This window comes from Neopsephotus bourkii, unplaced genomic scaffold, assembly GCF_033783945.1.
Source record: "Neopsephotus bourkii isolate Nb327-2 ecotype Australia unplaced genomic scaffold, CSIRO-AGI_Nbou_v1 NB_1630, whole genome shotgun sequence".
Taxonomy (NCBI): domain Eukaryota; kingdom Metazoa; phylum Chordata; class Aves; order Psittaciformes; family Psittacidae; genus Neopsephotus; species Neopsephotus bourkii.
In genome coordinates, this window is record NW_026902105.1 from 980727 (window position 1) to 1003423 (window position 22697).

General features: G+C 39.1%; 1 protein-coding gene across 1 annotated transcript; it reads left to right on the forward strand.

Annotated features, from left to right (window-relative positions):
- The first annotated feature begins 86 nt into the window (after positions 1–86).
- Positions 87–22640, forward strand: POP1 (POP1 homolog, ribonuclease P/MRP subunit). Its single transcript, XM_061373254.1, has 16 exons — positions 87–343; positions 2779–2961; positions 3771–3946; positions 4913–5161; positions 5728–5815; positions 6119–6294; positions 7958–8208; positions 8341–8434; positions 9215–9326; positions 10319–10438; positions 12086–12091; positions 16158–16267; positions 17653–17844; positions 18707–18861; positions 19736–20080; positions 20909–22640. The coding sequence occupies exons 1-16, from the start codon at positions 223–225 to the stop codon at positions 21567–21569; spliced, it is 3039 nt and encodes a 1012-aa protein (XP_061229238.1). The 5' UTR covers positions 87–222; the 3' UTR covers positions 21570–22640.
- Positions 22641–22697: the final 57 nt, after the last annotated feature.

The window sequence follows — 22697 nt, forward strand, 5'->3', positions numbered from 1 at the left end:
TGGTTGTGGCGGCAGCGTGCGGCTCGTGGAGGCCGCGCCGTGAGTGAGTAGCGGGTTGGTACCGGTGGTTACTCCGCTTGCGGCTGCACCTCCTGTCTAACCTTCCCCGCCTCTCCGCCGCCAAGGACAGGCTCGGCAGCCTTCGCCGGGCGCCTTCAGGGCCGCCTGTGGAGTGTGTTGGTGTGACCCTCCTCTCCCAGCGCCCCCCGGGCCCTGCACCAGATGTCTGGGGCGAAGGAGAAAAAGCGGGCCAAGAAGATGAGGAACCAGCCGGCCAGCGTCACCCTTCCTGCAGAGCCGGGGCCCTTCCCCGGCGGCGGGAGCAGGGCCTGCCCGACCCCAGGTAAGGTCGCGGAGGGGCTGTTCCTCAGCCGCCTGTCGGGATCTGGTGTCCCCGTCCCCTGCGGCCGGCGAGGCGTGCTCGGTGTGGGGGCCCATCAGGGTTTCGTCCCCTGCCGTTGACTCTTTTAACCCTGATTTTGCCACAAATGTAATTAATATGCGCTTCTCGGTATCATCCCTTTGGTTACATGACAAATCTCTTACCGCCTACTGCAGTTTCTAGCTTTAAAATTAATTCAGTGCTACACCCCATAAAGTGACTTCCCTCCTCTTTCTGTAAGACCTGGGAGGCGCGGGACGAGCCGGTTTAGCCTGCTGGCCCTGCGATAAATGCACTGCTTTTCCATCAGATCAGCGTGCCCATCCAATTCTCCTTTTGGTGCTTGTGGCTGCTGTATCTGTGGAATAGTATTGTCTTGAGGTAGCAAGGCATTCCCCTAAAATAGCAGTGTTGCTAGGTCATTTCTGGAGCATTTGGTACACAGGTAACCTCTGCATCTGAAGATCCTGTCAACCTGTATGCCACATCATCTTTGTTTTCACCTGCATCCTTTATGCTTCAGTTGAACTTCTGATTTCCACATCCCTTCCTCTTCGTGTTTTTATTTTCTTACCTATGTTTCTGTGAAAGCAGACACACGTAAGAGCAGGGCCTGATACTGTGAGGCCTTCAGAAGCTGACAAATTGCATCTTTGTGGTTGAGCAAAAAAATGTATCACGGTATATTTAGGTGACTGAAGAGTTTCTAAGCGGACAGAATGACACAGCAAATTATGGAAGATTTTATGATATCATTGCAGGAGTGCAGGCAGATTAAACTCATTTTTCTAACATTATATGTAGCAGGTAACTTGTAAGATAACATGGTTATGTGTTTTCTGTCCTGTCAAATAGCATGCATGTTCTTCAGTATAATATTTTTCTGTAGTGTATTTTGGTTTTATGGGCCTATTTTGTAGAAACAGGAGAAAAAAAATCTAAGTGGGGGTTATGAAACTATGGATCTACATAGTACCTGGACTAATTTAATTTTTCTCTATATTCAGTCACTGTCTTTGAAATACTCTTCCATCTTCTGATTAAAATATTTAGTTCCTTCATTCTTGGGCAAATTGGATAATGAATGGTGTGTTTGTGATATGAGTTATTTGCTGCAAGTCACCCTCCCATGATTGATTTAGGCTGTAGTTCTACACAGATTTGCTGGCTTCAGCAATCTCTCAGCTTAGTTGCCTGGACAGTGCTGCTCTCAGCCATGTGCTAAACCCAGATCAGGGAGTTACTCCACATAAAAACTAACTTCTGTTTTCACCCCAATTTTATTTTTTTTATCTGAATTACTGCAGTTCTGCATGATGTGTGATTGTATCAGGGCTGCAACAGCATTGCTGCTGAATATAAAACTTCAGCTTCATGCTTATTTGAAATGGAAAAATGAGTTTTTTTTCCATTTTAAGTTCATTTACTTCCAGCAATTGATGCTGCTGGAGGTGAATCTGCTCTTGGCTGTTCCTCATGCCAACAGGACAATGGTATAGGCTTGTTTAAGAAGCTGATCAACCTGAAAAATGATTTTTTTAATCTCTTACCCCATTTCTTCTTATACACAGGTTGGTTTTTCACTAGAGACGTTCCCTGAACAGTATGGCCCCATGTTCCCTCGTCTTGATGCAGTGGGTGGGGTGGTGGGAGTGGCTGTCTGGGCCCCTTTTAGTCCAGTTGTCCAGCACAAACTGCTTGAGAACCGTACCTCAAGTCATACTAGAGATCCTAACCAAGATTTAACTGAATAGGTTGAATATAAATTAATCTCTAAATACAGGTTTCGAGGCCCTCTTAAACTTGAAGTAATGTTAGGTACTTGTCATTCTTGAAAGGTATGTGTGTACTTTTAGAAACTTACTGTAGGCTTTTAGTTATCTCATTTCAATATTGATTAAAATGCCTCTATCAGAAAAGTAGCTTATTGTACCAGCATACATCTATCATGCTTACATTATTTATTGCTGTAACAGAAGTATATTTGAGACAATGTATTGGGTTGGGGGTTGGAAATCAAGGGGCAAGAGACAAAATATTAACTTTACTGGTTTGGTACTAAAACCCTGACTAGACAATAACAAAAATTGCTACTGACATTATGTAGACCGATTTTTAGTCACGTCTTTCCTGTTGGATCTGGTAAAGGCAAAGTCTGGTTTGGGTACCATTTTCAGACTGTGGAAAAGTTACTTAATCTACTGCAGGCTTGCTGCAGGTCAGTGCAAAATTTTTATTTCTTCCTATAAAAAAAATATGATTTCTGATGGCTATTTTTGGTACATATATATATGTAGTAGGAGGAATGTGCAGTGCAGTCTTATGAGGAAAGGGTTGCTAGTTACTTAAACTGCTTTGCATTCCTGTTACCTCTCTTCATCTCTTAAACCCTCCAGGAGATGCTCTTTCTGAGCACCGGTATCAGCAGCAGAAATTTTTGAATCCATCATCTGGGCCTTCTTACAGGAAAGACCAGTATTTTCCAAAAGGGCAAAATAGAGGAGAGAGAGGCAGAGGAAGAGGAGGATGGCAAGGAGGACGCCAGAGCGTTTCTGAGGAAATGCCAAGATACATAACAGGTTTGTATATAATAAAAAAGTCATAATTTGTATGTCCAGGACAACTTGCTGGTGATTAATTTTGCTGTCTTTATTTTTGTGCAAAAACAAAACTTAAAACTGATGATACATTCTTCTGTTTTTCTAATTTTCTCAAGTAGTTGTGTACTGGAAGGAATGACCAGCTGCTGTTTAATGACTCCTTTCAGATTTCTGAGCTGAGAAGTTGCACTTGCATTGAAGGATATGTATTTTGGTTTCTCTTTGCCAGCAAAATGAGTACTAACAGTCACTTGCTTTTAATGTAGCCAGTGAAACTGATTTTGCCCATGATGTGAGTTAAAGACAACTTTCCACCTAACAAAATGTTTATTTGGAGATACTAGCTTTTCAGAATGTGGAGATGCTCTAATAATAGATACAGTTACATAAGCATGAAACAAGACCAACATTTGGATTCTTATTTGATCATTTTAAACCAGTCTGTAATGTGATTGCTGCTTTCCTTTTTCCATTTTTTTTTCATACCTTTGAATTCTATCTGAAAAAAACAATAATTTAATAAAGAAGTACTTAATGCAGATAGGACATATTAGTTATACCACAGCTTTCAGATTCATTCATGTGTAAGAATTTGCTTAATCCTATCTGTAAGTTTCAGAGTATCTAAAGAATCAAAATTTCTTCAGTAGTTGTATACAGTATTTACTTCTATCTCAAGAAGACTGATGTACTGGGAATACTCTACTGGAATTCAGTGATGTATGTACAGTGTCCCCTTCTTTGATTTTTGCCATTTGTCATGCTCTGATGCATTCTTTTCATTCCAGTGTCTACTTTTGCTCAAGCTCGTGCTGCTGAGATCAGTGCCATGTTGAAAGCAGTTTCACAGAAGTCTTCAAACTCTATGGTTTTCCAGACTCTCCCGAGGCACATGCGAAGGCGAGCAATGAGTCACAATATTAAACGCCTACCCAGGCGCCTCCAAGAAATTGCCAAGAAAGAGGTACAAGTGTGCTTTACTGTAATTGATAAACTATAGAGTGAGTGAGTACACAGGTTCTCAGGCTTTGATATTTGGCTTCAAAGTGCAGGAATGCCTCCATTTTAGATGGTGGTCTCAAGTCTCAGTAACCCCTTGGCTTTGTGATTATTGGACATCTTGAAAAGTTATTAGAGTAGTGATGACAGAAAGGCCCACTGTGGGAGGGATTGTTCAGACAGTACCTTGGTCCCAAGGCAAACACCTGTCTGCTTTGCACCCCACCACAGCTGTAGCCTGTGACCCTGATGGCCTCAAGCCAGGATGGCCTGTTCATGACCAGCATGATGGTTCATGTGTTATAGCTCAAACGTGGGAGATACACTGGAGTTGTTGGCAGGCTGTGTGCAGCTTAAGACTTACTGTCTGTTCCTGGTTGCTCATGAAACTCATTTTGTGGCAGTGTCACAAGGCTGCTGTGGAGTTATTTGCTCCTTAACCACTATGGCCATCCTGTGTGCTTTTAAAAAAAGGCATAAAAAAGTTGATTCAGTAGGATTTTATTGTGAAAGTCTGTCTGATGTTTGACATTGATCACTGTTATCTCTGTGTGCTTCTTAAAGTGATCAAGTCAGTTTGCTTGGTAAGTTTTCTATGTATAAAGGTTGACTTGAATTCTTTTTTCCTTTCATTGACTTTTTTATCAGTTTTTTGGAGGCCTTACCCACTCCACCTTAAGTTCCTGGAGATAATTGTTCATGATTCAGGAACTGGATTTTAGTTATCTATGGGTACCTTGATACACTTGTGTGGGTGGGGATTGTGCATGAATTTTCAAAGTCTTTGCCTTAAGAATTGTGGAGAACTATCATCAGAATAAAGTCTAACCTAATACTGGTGCTTCCGGTATCTTTATATATGTCAGCCTTTTTCTTCTGCAGAAGTTTGTCCTCTTGAGATTTACTTCAATATTGTCTCTTTTAAAAACAGGCAGAGAAAGCTGTGCATCAGAAAAAAGAACAGTCAAAGACTAAATGCCGCAAAGCTAGAAGGCGCCACATAAATTTGGTAGCAGAGTTTAATCTCAGGCAAAGAAAGAATATTTGGCTGGAAACGCACATTTGGCATGCAAAGAGATTTCACATGGTAAAGAAATGGGGCTACTGTTTAGGAAATAGCCCTACGGAGAAGTGCTACAGGGCTTGTTACCGAGCCATGACAAAACACTGCCTTCTTCAGGTACCACCCTTACATCTGTTCTCCTTGTTATTTTACGAAGGTGAAGTAATCGACTGTTCAGTTGTAATGAATATTTCTGTCTCTTTGAAGTACTGTTGTGTCAGCTGTTTATAAGTGCTAAGTATGAAATGAGTGATTTCATCATAATAATGAAGGGCCGAAATACCAGAGGGAGTACCATGAACCTTTGGAAGAGTCTTAAAGTGACTACAGCTGAAATACTACATCTTCAGTCTTCTCAAGGGCTAAGAGATTAAGTGAATCCCTGCATCATCTTCCTGATCAGTATGCTATTGAAGACAGGCGCTTTGTTCCGTGTCCTTTTTGGTCTGTTGGTTTGAGAGGCAGGTTGGCCCTCAAACGAGAAATGTTTGACAGATCTCCTATAACTAACAATTTGAAGTAAATAAAAAAAAAAAAATTAAAGAAAACCAATCTCTCTGACACAAATTTTAGTGAATGAATGATTACTACTTCAGTGTAAATTGTGAAGCTGCGTCTGGTACTTCATTGCCAGGCTCACTTTCAAGAGTTATTCTTACTTTACCACTATCCTTTTGTTTCAGGATTTGTCATATTATTGTTGCGTGGAGTTGACTGGTAAAGAGAATGAGCTTCTGGAGCCACTTGCTCAAATATGTAGCATTGACACAGGTAAAACTTACATAGTGCAAAAGAAAGTTCAGATTCTTAATAGACTAAGGGACAAGCCATCCTTCTACTTTTTTAATAGCTCACTAATCTCAATCATAGTAATAGAGTTGATACAGAGTTGTGATTTTTTTGGTTAAAAATATAATTAAAATGTCTCAGACTACGACTATACGTTCTTACTTTCAGTTGCTTGTTGCTTAACTAATTGTGGTGCAGGATTAGCCCACACACAGATTAAATTTCAAGTTTTTTATTTTTTTAAGTGAAATTATTTTGTTTGAAAGTAAGGATTTTCTTCTTTAGGGTTAACATTTGGAGAGGCAGGTTGTCTGTCTGGAAGATTTGAGGGTTCCGTGAATCTTTACCGAGCAGGTCACTATCCTGAGGATATGCTTGGTCCTGTTACATTTATTTGGAAACCCAGGGATGGGTCTGAAAACAGACAGTTGTGGATCTGGATGCATCCAGCTCTTAAACAGGTATTTTTTGTTTCTATATAGTTGAACTCTGAAGTCTTTGTGTATTGTACATTTTTAATGCTGAGGATACCTTCTGAAAAGTGCAGAAGATCTGGTTCGAGACCATCTTAAGAACCTGAACGTGCACAAGTCCATGGGACCTGATGAAATCCATCTGCAGGTCCTGAAGGAGCTGGCAAATGAAGTCGCTAAGCCACTGGCCATCATATTTGAAAAATCATGCAGCCAGGTGAAGTTCCCAACGACTGGAAAAAGGGAAATATAACCCCCATTTTCAAGAAGGGGAAAATGGATGACCCAGGGAACTACAGACCAGTCAGTCTCACCTCTGTGCCTGGCAAAATTTTGGAGCAGATTCTTCGGGAATGCATACTAAGGCACATGAAAAACAACAAGGTGATTGGTGAAAGCCAGCATGGCTTCACTAAGGTGAAATCCTGCCTGACCAATTTGATGGCCTTCTATGATGGGGCTACGGAACTGATGGACAGGGGTAGAGGAGTTGATGTCATCTACCTGGACTTGCTCAAAGCGTTTGACACTGTCCCATATGACATCCTTGTCTCTAAATTGGAGAGACATCAATTTGATGGATGGACCACTCGGTGGATAAAGAACTGGCTGGATGGCCGCACGCAAAGAGTTGTGGTCAATGGCTCAATGCCCGGCTGGAGACCAGTAACGAGTGGTGTCCCTCAGGGATCAGTGTTGGGACCAGTCTTGTTCAACATCTTTGTTTTGAAGTTGGGGCTGTTCAGCCTGGAGAAGAGAAGGCTGTGTGGAGACCTCATAGCAGCCTTCCAGTATCTGAAGGGGGCCTACAAGGATGCTGGGGAGGGACTCTTCATTAGGAACTGTAGTGAGAGGACAAGGGGTAATGGGTTAAAACTTAAACAGGGAAAGTTTAGATTGGATATAAGGAAGAAGTCTTTACTGTAAGGGTGGTGAGTAACTGGAATGGGTTGCCCAGGGAAGTTGTGAATGCTCCATCCCTGGCAGTGTTCAAGGCCAGGCTGGACAGAGCCTTGGGTGAGATGGTTTAGTGTGAGGTGTCCCTGCCCATGGCAGTGGGTTGGAACGAGATTATTTTAAGGTCCTTTCCAACTCTAACTATTCTATGATTCTGTGATTCTACATAACACACTGCTTTATGAATTAAAAGTTGGAAGATTGTTTCTGTTATAATCATATTTGTGTTCTGTAGCTTGTTTTTATGAAGTTTGTACAGAAGCATTAGAGGTTTTTTTTTTTTTTTAAATGTTTCAGCTTGTTAAAAGTTTTCTAGTGCCACTTGTCTTGGGATACATTTACAGTATGATGTTGCTTGATTCATATCCTTCCCACTGGCACCCCCAACAGGCTAAGTGTAGTCTCATCACAGAAAATCATAATCTGTTAGTTAAGTTATGAACTTTAAAAAGATAAAAATAAAAAACGTGAAATTTTGTGCAGTGGCAAGTTTTCTTATAGTGGGTGAAAATAAATTCTGAGGAACGTTCAGTATTGCTTTCAGCCTTTGGTAGCAAAGCCTAGCCTTCAGCAGAATGAAGTTTATTCCGTTAAATCCATAAAGGAAAATTATAGAGTGTAATTGTAAAAACTGTGCTTAAGCTTTGCAATGCACTGCTTATCATCCTAACCCAAAGTTTTCATTTTTCTTAAGGACATACTGGGAGAGTTAAAAGCAATTTTTCAGTGTTCAGAGTCTGAAGAAACCTGTATTCCTGAGCCTGCTACAACACCGGGTGAAGAGGAAAAACAAATGGCTGTTGTTCTGAGTGTTGGCAAGAAAAGAAAGAAGGAGGATAAGGAAGGAGAAAAAGTTGTGCCAGTGAAAAAAATAATTGGTGACGGCACTAGAGACCCATTCCAGTCCTACACTTGGGTTTCGCAGACTACTGGTGTTGTGATCAGGTTTGTTCATAGTAGAAGTTAGAAATTGTGACCCATAACTTTTTAATGTAGCTGAATTCTGGCTTAGCAGTACTGGGAGAAAAAAACGTGTTGTACAATTGTACATTAATTTGAAATTTTCCTCTGTTTCAGTGATAGAAGCATGGAGATTCTCAGATACAGACTGATTGGCCCGTTGTCACACTCTGTCCTCACAGAGACCTTGAAAGCTGCTTCTCTACAAACAGTAAGAAAATTAGCCGTCTGGATGTTACTGTAATTTTTATAAGGTTTCTAGAATGTGCAAGCTTGGTTTTGCTAGAAAGAATCATAAACTCTAGCCTTACTTTATTATAAAGGTTAACCTATTTGTTTCTACTCTTAACTTCTCTATATTGAGCCTTTTGACTAACACTGATCTCAGCAGGAACTTCTATCTGGATTTTAAGTGGGGGTAGGAAAAAAATAGAAGCAATGGTTCTGTTGAGTAGATCATGTAGTTTCTGCTGTAGTGATGTATTCTGCTGAGAGGTCCAGAGTAATTCATATTCTCTATGACAGGTCATGTTTCTCAAGAATGAGCACCTAGAGCTAAAAAGCAAAAGATGTAAGGTATAGAAAACATTTGTGTTTTCAACCAAATATGCAATTTCACCAGGATTTAGTATTTTGTTCACTTCTTGTCACATAGCATCACTGTGGTTTTAATGGGACTTTTTGATTCTTGCAGCAAACATGATGAGGCTATGAAATCTCTGGCTTTTTGTAAGAAATAATTCAAAAACAATTAGGAAGCATTGTGGATTGCTTTGTTTATTTTTTGGAACACAGATTAAACTGAGCATCTTATTGAGGATTACTGTAAAGTGGAGTATAGGAATCAGCTACATAAAAAAAAAAAGATTTTGGTTTGAAACTTGCAGAGGAAGAAAACAACAATAGCGATTAAGGCAGACTGAGAGTGAATTCATACTGATAGAAAATACTGAATAACCACTTGACTTCAATTAGATGTGTTGTTTTCCAGGAAATGGCAGATTCAGAAACAGAACTGAATAACTGGTGGGTAGAAAACTGCAAGGACTCTGAAAAAGTATCTCTTCATCAGTGTCAAAGTGCTATCTTTGAGCTATTAGAAGGTATTTGGGCATTTGGGTGCTATGGGAGGATGGGGAGACTCTTAAACTCTGATGGTCAAAACAGTCATGTCAACTGGACATCAGTTTTGAAATGCTTATTTTTTTCTTGATCAAGAGAGTGATGCCATTGGGCATGTACACAGGTAATTACTGTGGGGCGTCAAAGATTTGAGAAACGCTACACTAAGTTTTTGTAAGGGAATTTTAATCTGCTGTGTAATCCAAACTTTTAATAGGTAAACTTAATGGATAAAATTAGATAAAATTTAATAGATGAATAGGTAATAGAATCTTGTTTGTTTGTGAATTTAGATTTGAGATTGCTGATGGGGTATAGCCTGACATATACTCTCAGTCTCCCCATACACACCAAATTAAGGCACTAAGCTGTAACACCTCCACCAGATAAAGTGGTAGGCTAATACCCAAAGAGAAAGTATTATACCTTGCTTTATATGTTTCTTTTCTAATGAACAGTTGTGTATTTGACTAAGTTGTAAAGTATCATAAAGTTAACACCTCCTCACTTTCTAGCACTGAAGAAGGTAAGGAACTGGCTTGGTGCATCTCATACTATATACTTGAGCTATCCAATGTAGTTAAGCAGAGATGAGGTAAAACTTAAAAAAAACAGTTTTGAATTTCCTTCAGCTGGAAGATAAATGTAAAACAAACGTTGGTTGTTCTTTAAGATATGTGCCAAATGCAAAAGATAAATTGAGTCTGTAAGTTGTGCGAGAGTGATCTGATTTCTATGTTAAGCATAAATAATTGCAAAGTAAGTCTTACGCTGCTATTGTTGTCTTGTTATTGGACATTTAACAAGCATTGGTGAGTTCAGAAAGCATGTCAAGTTGAGTGAGTACTCTGGATTGCTTCTCTTACAGTGATGTCACATCCCTGCAGATGAAAATGCACAAAATAATAGTGCAGAAAAAGATCAGAACTTAATTGGTGGTTTCATGGCAATGTTCATCTGTGTATTTTTAAAGGGATAAGTTCACCGTCACAACTGCCACCAGGTGCAATACTGGGCCTCACTGTTGGAGATCCTCGAGTCAATATGCCAAAAAAGAAGACAAAAGCTATGCCAGACTTTGAAAAATATCAAGGTAAAATACATTGGTTATATTATGATTCTGGTGGAACTGCCAAAGGCGAGAGGTGCAGTTTTTCTATATACTTCATTTTCATTGACTGTCATCTTCTGCTGATTATCTCTTGCTGCTTTCCTCTAACATTGGATTTCAGAATGTTTCTTCCCCTTTCCAAAGCCCCTGGCTGAACAGAAACAGTTTGAAAGTTGTATAGGTTTTAGAACAGCAACTGTGAGGGAGGGATATGCACCAAAGCTGGTCTTGTGCTCAGTGGAAGCCTCTGTCTGACCATACAGATGATCCAGGTTCGAATCCTGGCAAGGCCAACCAGGTGCTAAAAGCTACTTAGTAAGTTTCTGTTTGGTGTTTAGTCTTCTTGATGCTGTTTCTCTCTCCAAGAGTGTATCTACTGTTTCTGGTTTATAGTCCTACAATAAAAGTTGCAGTTCTACTGGGGAAAACAAAAAAAAGCCATTGCAAGGTTAGCATTATAAATGACCACGATGCTGGTTATGTTTAAAAAATGGAAGATGCAATTATGACTTCTGGAATTTTAATTTCAGTACTTACAGAGTATTTCAGTGCAAAATTCAAATTCAGTTGGATGTGAATGTCCTTGAAAAATGTGGAAGAACATACACAGTGGAGCTTGTGTACAGTGCTGCATAAGCATTTCCAATTAGATGGACTGGACACAGACTGCATCATGTAAAAGGAGAAACATGGTAACCAGTTAACAAGCAGTAGGAAATAGGATAAGCTGAAGGTTTAAGAGACTTGAAAATACTAATTTCCTTGGTGGTGTGTTTGCAGGACACAATAATTACCTGGCTTTTCCTTTCACTTAAATCAAGTTGAACACCTGTTTCAGTTTCTGTCTTTTAGCTATCTGGACAGCTCTGTCATTTGGAATTTCTTTTATCCTCCTATTCTACCCTCTGTATTTAGAGCAGCCTTTATCCTGTTAATAAGTTTTGCTCAGCTAACTTTCTCATCATTAATGTTCTGTTGGAAATGATGCAGCATACACGACCTCTGCCTTGCTTCCTTCCTGCTGAGAAGTAAGGTGAGATATATAGCACTTGTTTACAGATACTGATTTGAGTTGGTAGAGGAGTTGGCAACTACAAAAAGCAATTCATCTCCTTTCATTCTGCTTGTCATGTCTGTGAAGATGTGTTCAAGAAGGCAAGATTGGCAGAAGGCTTCTAGGCATTGGAAATGTCTCATAGTAATTCTCTCCCACTATCAGAGCTGGTTGTCCCTCAGAAAGCAGGGCTGTGATAAAGAGGTAGTGATGTAAGACAGCCACCTTCAAGATCTTTCTGCTTGGGGTTATCCTTTGGTTGAAAAAAATCTTCTAAATCACAAACATTCAGAAAAGCTGGTGTTGCTTTCTGGTTTCTTTCTGAGTGTTTTTTTATTTGTTTGTTTGTTTGTTTCATCCTGAACTTAAAACTGCCTCTGTCCTCTCCAATTTGTATTCGGGAGAAGGAAGAACGTTCTTGTTCAGCTAGCAAGGAAAGATAAACCACATGATACCTTGTCATTTAGGTTCTGCTAAAGAAGTTGTTGTTACACACTACTATGTAAGTTAAGTAGGCAGAAGGGATGAAAGAAGACAGGCAATACAGCTATCTTCTAGTAGAAAATCAAAAGGAGATCATAGTGAGTAGAAAAGGAGAGGGGGCAGGCTTCTTACAAGAAGCAGTTCAGGAGAGAATAGGAGGAACTGATGGTTCAGCGAGGAAAATGGCGCTGAGCGACTTCCTAATGTGTTGGAAATGTTACAGGAGCATTCGCGATCTCCTGCATACCTATTACACGTGCAGTGTGGAAATCCTATGGCATGGCAGTTCATCTCTCCTGTGTGAGAAACTCAAGGCTGAAGTCTAACTTCCACTCTCCTGTCTTCCTCATAAAGTATTCATAGGTGTTAGTTGGAAAGAGGCTATTGTTACTCTCCAAAGACTGTTGATCCTAACCTGATTTCGTAGTTGAGTATGACAGCTATTATCTCTGCCTTAATGGGCCTCCTTGTTCAAGTAAAAGCAGAGAAGTGATTTTTTTAATACTTCCCAAGGGCCCTGTTACTAGCCACTCTTGGAGTGAGATTATTGAAATGTCCAGCAAGAATTTCATCAAAAGCAACTTACTCCCAAAGGTTATTCTGGTTTGATTTAGCATTTTTGCCAGCATTTTTCCAATCAGTTGTGTCCCCTCATTCTACTAGTTCCTTTGCCAAGAGTAACCCAGGAGCAGACACCGTCCTCCTCTTCAAATTATTGTATTGCAATTTGTTTAACCAAAAAAGGAAGGAATTTAATCATAGCACATAGCATATATCACTACAGCAATAGTGTTACCCACACTTCCACAGTAACCCCACCCTAAAAAAAAAGCAGACTTCTGTAAGATCTGTAATTCATTTGGATGGTATTGATTTGGCCCTTCTGTCGGAATAAATCTTTTTACAAGCCTTAGAACTACGTAAACTTTCTGAGCCTTGGCTTTGATGTGAGCTTGCTTAGATGTGGTAATATTGTGAGCTGATCCTTATTTTAGAAATTTTAGTAATCATTTATTTGCCTTAGTGATGTGTCATGTTGATTGACTAAAAAAAAGGATCTGTTGCTGTATTCCACACTTTTTTTTCCTTTTTGCTTCCTGGACATTCAAATGCTATTATGGTTAGTATTAGGAAGATTAAAACTGCATATATTAGCAGATTCTGTATGACCTTTAGCCTCTCTTCTTCTTTTATGTTGTATAAGAGCTAACTGATTTTCTTAGGAAATCTTTACTAATTTAAAGATGCATTATTTATCAAATAAGTGAGTAGTTTAGCCATCTTCTTTGCTTGTGGATTGTCATACATGCAGTCTATGAGCTGATACACATCTGTCATCTTCCCCTATCTCCCCCTGCCTTTTCAGTTACTCAGACTCCTGAATGCATATGTATGTGTGCAAGCTGTGTGTTACAGATACGTGTTGACGGGATTTAATCAAGGAACTGTCCTCATTTCTTCAGGCTAGGGGAAAGAAAGTTTGTGAATAAATCACTTTTCACTGCCTTCTCAGCAGGTTTTGCCTTCTGGAAGTCAAGATTCCTGGTAAACAGTCAGCGCTTACATGACTGCAAATTAGTGCTGTTCTTTTCTCCATTTTAGAGAGCACTTCCAACATATTTATATGCTTTTATTGTCTTCTGTTGGAGAATGCAAATTCTACTGCCTTAAATACTGCTCAACATGGAGTATGGCAGAGCTTTTAAACAGTCAGTGAACGAGATGCATAGAAGGAGAATGCATCATGAAAGATGAGTGAGGTAAAGTTCTTTCTGCAGACACAGAGTCCTTGCTTGCACATACACCTTTTGCAGAGTATGTGGCATCAGTTGTCCTGGTACTATGCACCCTATATATGGCTCTGAAACTGCTCCCTAGCAGTGCTTATGTTTTTGCTTTTCCTGCTATTTCTTATAGAGGGAAGGAAAAAATGCAAACAGAAGAAATCTTACTCTTAGGCCTGTCTTCTAAGACTGTTGAGATAACCAGCTACAGAAATCAGAGCAACAGCTTGAAATAGAACAAAGCCTTCATCTCTCTGCCTGTCTAAGCAACAACCAGTGATACCAGCAGAAGTACATAACATGCTGATTGTCACTGAGCTTTGTGTACTTAGTAATGCAACTGCCTATTTCCCACACTTACTCATCAGTAGGGTTATTTCCCTACTACTGTTTCCCTACAGCAACCTTAAAATGTGGACTGAAGAAAACAGGAGAGAGGTAAGAAATAAGAGAACTGATGTGAGGATTTGGAATTATGATTTGAATTACAGTATGCTTGGTAGAGAGAGACTAAATTTCAAAGGGGATTGAGGAGAAAAACCATAGTAAGAGAAGGGTATTTTTAAGATAGTGAGGAGGATATTAGGTGGACTGTGGTGATGGAAGGAGGCTGACTTAAAAGAGCTTTCTGAACTGGGAAAAAATTTGTGCCATTATAGAGTATAGGAATTGTGAAGAACTCCAAGAATATGACAAGGATTGACTAACTGAACTGTTGTAATAGAAAGAAGTAGTTAAAGGAAAAAAAAAATAGCAGAGAAAGTTACAGTGAATAATTTACAGCTGAAGAGACTAGAATGTGTTTAAATAATTTAACATAAAGAGATTCTGGGGTTCACAAAGGCTTTCTGCACAGAAAATGAAAAAGTAACCTTATGTTAGCTATATGTCTGTAATTTTCCCCATTGGTTATCTGTTAAGAGCCTGGAAGGAATTCCACAGCACCACTACACACCATTTTGTTTCTGTCTTCTTTTCCTTCCTTTGACGCATTGATATTTGCTGTATCTTCAGACAGAATGTGCCTTGCCTCTAGGAGTGTTGAGCTGTTGTAGATTCTTGCTCAGGTTCCTGTCCTTAATTCTTGGTCTGAGAACGAATCCTTATTCTCTGCTCATTGGCAGGGAATTGGCAAGGATTTTCTTTTCAGTTGTATTGTTCTTAATTTGAAGGAGTGCCACCCCAATCTGGTAATTTCTTTAGTATTTCTTCCTCATGTAAATGTAACTCGTCAGCAAGAATGCATAGCAAGTACTAGCTTAATAATACCATCAAACTATCAGTATTGCTGCCATATTACTATTTCTTTTGGAGGATTTTGCAGCTCCTAGTAATGGGGACATCTTAAAGATTATAGATTTTAAATAAGCATTGCAGTTGTTTGGCAGTACCTATTGTATTGAGAGCCCTCAAAGTCTTTATCAGCATTAACTGGAAAGATCAGTTGAATTGTCTTTTGAAAGATTGCTTAAAGTGATGTTAGAAACCAAAACAAACCCCAACGCGTTATGTTCTTTTAATATGTAAGACCTTGTAGATGACAAAATAAGCAGCAGTCCCTGTAAGTTTCAATCACAGAACTATGACTAGGCTTGTTGTATTGTTTATTGGTAAGAATTACTTAAAATATGGATTAGCATGCATTGCATACTGTATACTGAATGCTTTTGATCCGTAGGTCACTGAATGCCAATATACATTCTCTCTGCTTTGGTTTGATTGTGAAGCTGAAGAAGAGATTGTTTTAAGTATTAAATAACCTGTCAGTTTTAAAGCTAAGAATGTTACCTATCTTCAGTAATGCGCACAGCTGTTGGTCTGCATTGACATAAGCAAAGAATAATCCCTTCCTCGACATGCAGATCCTGAAGAGATCCAGAGTGGGAAGCTAGTGCTAAATAAATAGTTGCATACTAGTCATGCTCCTAAAAATATTTCCTGTATGTACGTTTCTTAAAGGTAATCCTTGCTTCTCTTTTAAGTTTACTTAGGTGGACATATTTCAGGCTTTGCAATGTTGCCGTTTCTGATTTTCAGCAAACCTGTTAAGCTTCACACTGCCTGGAAGGTCAAATTCCAGAATATTAAAGGTGGCATGATAAAGGTTTAACTTACATTGCCAAAGGTGATATCATTTGTAATAAGAAATGTCTGTAAGAGAATGCTAGGTTAGTGCTTCTAACAACTGTTTATTTCATATTTTGTATTTGGACAAACGTGATAATAAAATAGTCCTCAAGCAGTAATGCTTGTTCAGCATTTAGTCTGTTTCTTTAGTTGTCTGCTCATTGTACTTATGATAGTGAGGTGGTTTTGTTATTTTGATACTTAAGCCATGAAAATGGTTTGAATTTTGTTTGAAGGTTCTCTTCTTTTGTAGATAAAGTTAGGCAGCTGTACCTGGAGGGTGTACCTGTAGAGTGTGCTCACAGCTTTATCTGGGACCAGGACATCTGTAAGAACGTCACTGAAAATAAAATCTCAGAGCAGGTAACTAAGAAGGTGGATTGCCATGGAGAAAATGGCTAACGGTCCAGTGAGTCCGTTGAGTGAGACTCTTGAAACTTGTGTATATCCGAGAGCAGCAGTTCGCTAATGTCATAGTATCCAGCTGCTGGCTTGAAGACTTTGAAGTTCTTGGAAGTTCTGTGGTCTTTGTGTAGTGTTCTTGCACAACTACTGTTTCTGATTCAGTTAAAAGAAAGCTTTATTTGGTTGTCTACAGGACTAAGTAGTTGTGTATTTATTTATCAGAAGGGTTTGGAATTGGATTTTCCTACATCACCTGGACTCATGTGCATCAGATAAAAGGGATGAAGTGGCACAGAGAGTCTCTGGCCATTGACTCCTCAGTCGTAGCCAGGATGATTCTCCTGACAAATGAATCACGGAATTTGGAAGGAAGTAAATCCCTCTGGTTCTGAACTGCACCACACTATGCTGTGGGCGTTCTGAGCAATAACCTGTGATTTGCAGAGAGCTTTAAATATGCTGTTACAGGTTTGAAATCTCCTATCTTGGCATTTCTTTTGACAATGGAGGAGTAACCCATAAAATGTATGGGTAAAAAGGTGATTTAATCACAAGAGGTGATAAATTTTTGGCACCACTGTAATCAAAATAACCAATATTTGTATGACAGAAGCATCTCCCTAAATCTCTTTATAAAAATAAGTCTTGTGCTCTTTCAAACTGGCTGATGTAGTGTAAAAAAAGCAGAGTGCTTACAAAATACTGCACTAGTGCATAACAGTTACTACCACAGTCTTTTTGTATATGGCAGTGTTCTTCGTGCTGTCGTGAAATGAAGTATTTACCTTATGAAACAGCTGATGCAGAAGGGACATTTAAAGCAGCAGTCTGATGGTCTTCTTTTTTTTTTTTTTTAATAAATGCCTTCTTAATGGGATACAATGAAATATAACAACTGGTGATTGGCAGTGCCTTGGTGCCAGCATGCTTTGTGTGAAGCTGTTTCGTGACCAAATGTTCTTTCCATCTCCCTGGATGTAGTTCAGATTTGCTCCACATACTGACAGACTGTCTGAAAGCACCTGTTCAGTTTAGTCTTGTGCACAAATCTGTAAATACCAAGTTGAAATACTTGTTTGTCTTCCTTCGTCTGTGCTGTGCATTTTTGCTCTTGAGTTTCAGTACTGCTCTTCATCAAGGTCTATGGAAATAAGGGGAGAAAAAGAGTGCTTAAGGTTTTTTTCTGAAAACAATTTTTTTGTCTTGATGAAGGTCAGTTTGAGTATGTAGCATATTACTAGTGTGTTTTTCCTATTTACAAGCTTACCTTCTGTGTCTTGGAAGGGTGTATGGAAGAGGGGAAAATGGTTACTAACTTACAGGAAATGTCTCCTCCTTCTCAGGATTTAAACCATATGAGAGCTCAGTTACTGGTACCTGGATCGCACCTTGATTTGGGTCCTTGTGAATCTAAGATTCCCATACTGTTGGTGCAGCAGCCAGGGAAAATGGCTGGAGAAGATCGGCCAGGATGGGGAAGTGGCTGGGATATCTATCTCCCAAAGGGCTGGGGCATGGCTTTCTGGATTCCTTTTGTAAGTGACTGCAACTTGCAAGTAAATATGAGAAATTACATAGTTTGCTTCAAAATAATTGATTTTAAAGAGTATACTTTGCATTGTATAACCAATTAACAAATCAAAATCCCACTTTAAGAAAGGGTGTCTGAACTGTTTGATGACAGAAGCTTGGTAAAATAAACAATAGCTTTCCATATATTCTGTTTGGTATAACTGTGCCCACATGGCGGTCTAAAGCAGGAAATCAGAGTGGGGACTAAAGAGAGAAGGCTGATGCTATAGCTGTTTGGTTTTGTGTTTCTACAGGCATATGCCTCTAAAGAGAAATTGTTTGGTGCCTGCTGCTAATCTATTTCCAGCTTGGCTATCTCCACCAATCTGTCAACAACTTGATTTGTGAGAGAGCGTAAAACACCAAGTTTGAGTTAAGCGTGAACGTGCTCCTCTGATGCTGTTTGGAGCATTCTGCTTTGAATGTTTGGATGGAAGTTTTAATGTCTTTCTGCAGTTAAATTTATGCTTTTAAATATGCAGAGGATCAATAGCAGTGATACCTGTTGTACAGTTAAAAGAAATTGGGCAGTGATTATGTCAAAGTAATACGACATTCCTGGCAACATACAAGATCAGAACCTGTGAAATTCTGTTTGGTTTTGTTGATAGTTTTTCAGAATTAAATTTAAAGATTATGACTAACATTTTTGAAATTGGCATCTAGAACTGTGAAAACTATAGTTAAGTTTATTTTTTTTTTAAGCTAAAGTGACAGACTTTCCATTTTCTAAGGCAGTAGCTCTGGAGCATTAATGTTTTGTTTCAATTAGGAACCTGGAGTCAGTGCAAACATTGCTTTTTTTGGTTTTGGTTTTCATAACAGATATACAGAGGTGTACGAGTCGGTGGCTTGCAAGAGGCTTTAAAGCATTCTGAGTATCAAAGAACGCCTCACACTCCAAATGATTTCCCAGACTGCCAGGCAGGAATGCAGTTTGCCAAAGAACTGGAAACCAGTCTTCTTGAAAAATACAAACGGTAATACTGACTTAAAAATTGATTGCAAGAATGAAATAATAGTAACAAAAAAGCATACTACTTAAAATGATCCTTAACTCAATGTTGTTGTGTTCATTAAGACTTCATTGAGGTTTTTCACTAGCATTTTAAATCCTAGTAGTATAAACAAAGAAAAGAAACCTAGATGTATTTAACACAAAAGCTCTGCTAAACAGGGCATATAAATTAACTAAAACCTCTTCCCAGAGATCTGCTCAATTATAAGGGTATAACAAGGCTGTGTAGCAGTAAAATAAAGCTATTTCAGTCTCCCTTAGCAGCAAATGAGAGAGGAGATATGAGAAGGCAAAGGCAGAATATCAAAGTATTTACAAAGTGCTAAACAATGAAGTGAATGAAGAGGTATATTTCAGTGTTCGTTTCTTAAATACCAGGTATTCTGAAGTTTGCTTTCATTTTCCTTTCCACTCCTAACTTATTCTATGATTCTATGATTTTCACTGCAATAAATACAGAACTCTTAATCACAAGTATGGGATGGCTGGAAGTGTCCTCTGCACCAGCTGGTGTTGGTTCTCCTTCCACCTAGGAGCTGAAGTAGAAGTTTAGAGGGAAAGGTGATGGTGTCAGTCCCAGTAGGTAGAAATATCCAGCATGTCTGAAAGGATATGGTGGTCAGAAATACAGCGCTGCTGTCTAGAAGTATAACTAAAATTCTTGTTGAATGAGATTACAGAGGAAAGCACAATTAACTTTCTGTTCTAAATACTTGGTTTTGAAAACACAAAACATCATTAGACCAACAGGATAAAGTAGACAGCCTTTTGAAGTGCTAGGGACTGAATAAGAGCCCAGGAAATAAATATTCTTACATACTTAATTTATCATTTAGACGTCCACCTGCAAAAAGGCCAAATTATATCAAGCTGGGTACTCTGTCTCCTTTCATCATTCCTTGGGGGCAGCTGACAAAGAACTGGGAAGAAAGAATGAAAGCATCAGGAGAATTTGTACGTTCTTCTTCCCCACACCCTGAACACTGTGAAATTAAAGGGCATAGTTTTTGTGACCCCAAAGCAGAAAAGGTAAAAGAAGCTTCCCCTGAGACTGGTGAAGTAGAGGGGACCATGGAAATAACAAGCTCTGAAGGTGCCTTGAAGACAGAGGATGTTACAGGCACCCAAGACATCAGTGAGAGAGGTGAAACTATGGCAAGAAGTGATTTTATTGTTCTCAGGTATGTCAAAATGATGCACACGTGTGAGGTGGTATTATTTTATGGGGAATTACTGAACTGGGGAAAAGATGAACTCAGCCTTGATTATTAAGATGAGAGAATTATTTGATCCAAACACAGCAAGGAGATTATATAGTTTCATTGTGAATCAGAATTTGCAGTTGAGTAGAAGTCCTTTTCTGGCTTTTCCCCAGCAAACTTGGTAACTTGATGAAGTAAATTTCTTAAATTATCTTAAATTTAACACTTGATTTTAATGTGTTCTTGGAGTTGGCATATTCTGTCTTTTTTTGTGGGGGATGGAGCTTTTAGAAGCTCATGCTTGTGTTTTAAAACTTTGCTAAATCAGCAAGTGTAAATCAGCTTGCATTTGCTTTTTTAATACATTATCACAGGTGGGTTTTGCACTACTTCAAAAGGTTTATAAAGAAAACAGAATCTCATGCATTCCAATGCAACGCATGAGGGCAGCAACAGTGTTTGGAAAGTGCCTGAATGCAAGTCTTTCCTTTTCGTTTAGTTATCAGGGGAAGAAAACATTGGTAGTTCTGGACTGCATTAATGCCACTAAAGGTTTTAGAGCATTTGTGATTTAACAAGTTTTGAGGGTTTTCACAAGTAATGTGTCCTTCTGAAGAAATGCCTTCACACAGGATTTCCACTCACCTGTGTTTTTATGTGCTAAGAGGGATACATATACTACCTTGGAAAGTTACAGGAAGCCCCATGGCTTTTTCTAATCATGCTCTTGCAAATATGTGGGGCACTGTGTTTCTGTTGTATTACTTGTTAATAACTATCCTTGATGTTCTTAAAAATCTGTAATAGGAGCGAAAAACTACTAATGCAGTTATCAGCCTGGTGTTATCCCACTGCTGGAAAAGATCGGCGAATCCGCCTTGTGTCTCGACTGGGACAGAAGGAAATGACTGAAGATGTCTTTTTGCCAATCTTGATGAGCTATCCAAGGGCTCTCCTGTGGGTCAACTTGTCTCTCTTGAGAAAAGGGAACCCTGAATTACATGCCATGATTTGCATCCCAACAGAAGATGACTTGTTGCATCTAAGCAAAGACAGACTCTTCTGTGGTCCTCAAGAACCCAAACATCATGATATATTCAAGCACAAGGTACAGAAATTAAAAGAGGAGAAGAAGAGGAAAAAGAAGGATAACGTAAAGGCTCTAGAAGGTGACCCTCCAAGTGTTCCAGAAGAAGAAACAACTGAGGAGCATGAAGACCTCATTCTTGGTCTTTGGTCAGATGCTCTTCCAGATGTTACTTCCCACTGCTCCAGAACTCTCTTGGGATATGTTACTCGAGGGGATTTTTCATTGGCTGCAGGCTGTGGAGAAGCCCTGGGTTTTGTTAGCTTGACAGGGTTAGTTTATATGTTGCACAACCAGCCAGCAGATAAAAAAGGGCTCGTTTTGTTAAGAACTCCAGGATCTTTACAGTACAGATTTGCAAGACTTACTATTGAGGTTTAATTATCATTGCAGTGCAGTAGAATGCCAAAAATACCAAAGAATGTCTGTTTTTTCCTATGTAGCCTTTCTGCGGCGTCTCAGATTTGTGATTCTGAGCCCCAACAATGTCTTGAGGATTATGAAATAATTAAAATCTTTGTAACATTAATGAAAACAACTAATGCATAAACAGGCTTAGTATTACTTTGATGTCTGCATTGCTAAGGATTTTTAACAGTAACAGATCCATTATCATGGTCTTCTTTATCTCTAAAGTGTATTGTCCATTTTCCATCTCAGAGCAGCAGATAATATAACAATACGCAGAAAATCATTCTTCTCCCTTTAGAAATCTGTTTGGGTGGATAGGAACTTTCTAGTGCACTTTCACATGTAACTGCATGCAATCTGGACCAGGGTGTATAGCCAGTGGCTTTTCCCAATTCCTTGTGTCTGAATACGTGTGGCTGCAGTGGAACAGAGGTACATAGCACAGAAAGCAGAAGGGTACTTACTGTGGTGGAAAAGCTCTATGCTTAAATAAAATGCAAATTAAATATAGCCCAGCTATATAATCCTGAATTATAGCAACTGGCACTTTTAAATAGGAAAGTGTATCAGTCTCTCTAGTCTGAGAGAAAAAAACTGTTCTTGAAAGTTAATGAGCTTTTCAGATGCAAATTGCTGGTGATGGGTCAGCATACATTTTCTCTTAATAAAAGGGAGATATTTTGGTTCTTTAAAAAACTGTATTATTTTTGTATGGAATGTGCTCGGATTGAAGGCTTCTTTATGTTATGGAATGGTTTATGAATGTTGTTTAAACAGTCAGAAAACTTGCATGCTGGAGGGGTGAGGGAAGGAAGATGTTTGATTTGACTGGGATGGTGTGGGTTGGTTTGATTTGGTTTGGTGTTTTGTTGGGATTTTTTAATGATAGCCTTAAGCTTCCAGCCATTCTTGAGTTGTGCAGCTTGAGCACAAGTTTACAGTAATACCCCGTAGTTTAGTAGCAGCATGATACAAATATATGCCAGTTGGTAGAATTACCCTGAAATGATCATGTACCAATAAAAATGTAATTATTCTTGATTGAGGACTCTACTTGACTAGGCTTGATTTTTTTTTTTTTTTGATTTTTTTTTTTTA

What these genes read in the sequence shown, in the direction of transcription:
- POP1 (XM_061373254.1), top strand. Translation starts at nt 223, where the DNA reads ATGTCTGGGGCGAAGGAGAAAAAGCGGGCCAAGAAGATGAGGAACCAG. An exon ending in AAAATAAAATCTCAGAGCAG is followed by an intron (nt 16,268 to 17,652) that starts GTAACTAAGAAG and finishes CCTCCTTCTCAG; the next exon opens with GATTTAAACCATATGAGAGC. An exon ending in TGGCTTTCTGGATTCCTTTT is followed by an intron (nt 17,845 to 18,706) that starts GTAAGTGACTGC and finishes TTTTCATAACAG; the next exon opens with ATATACAGAGGTGTACGAGT.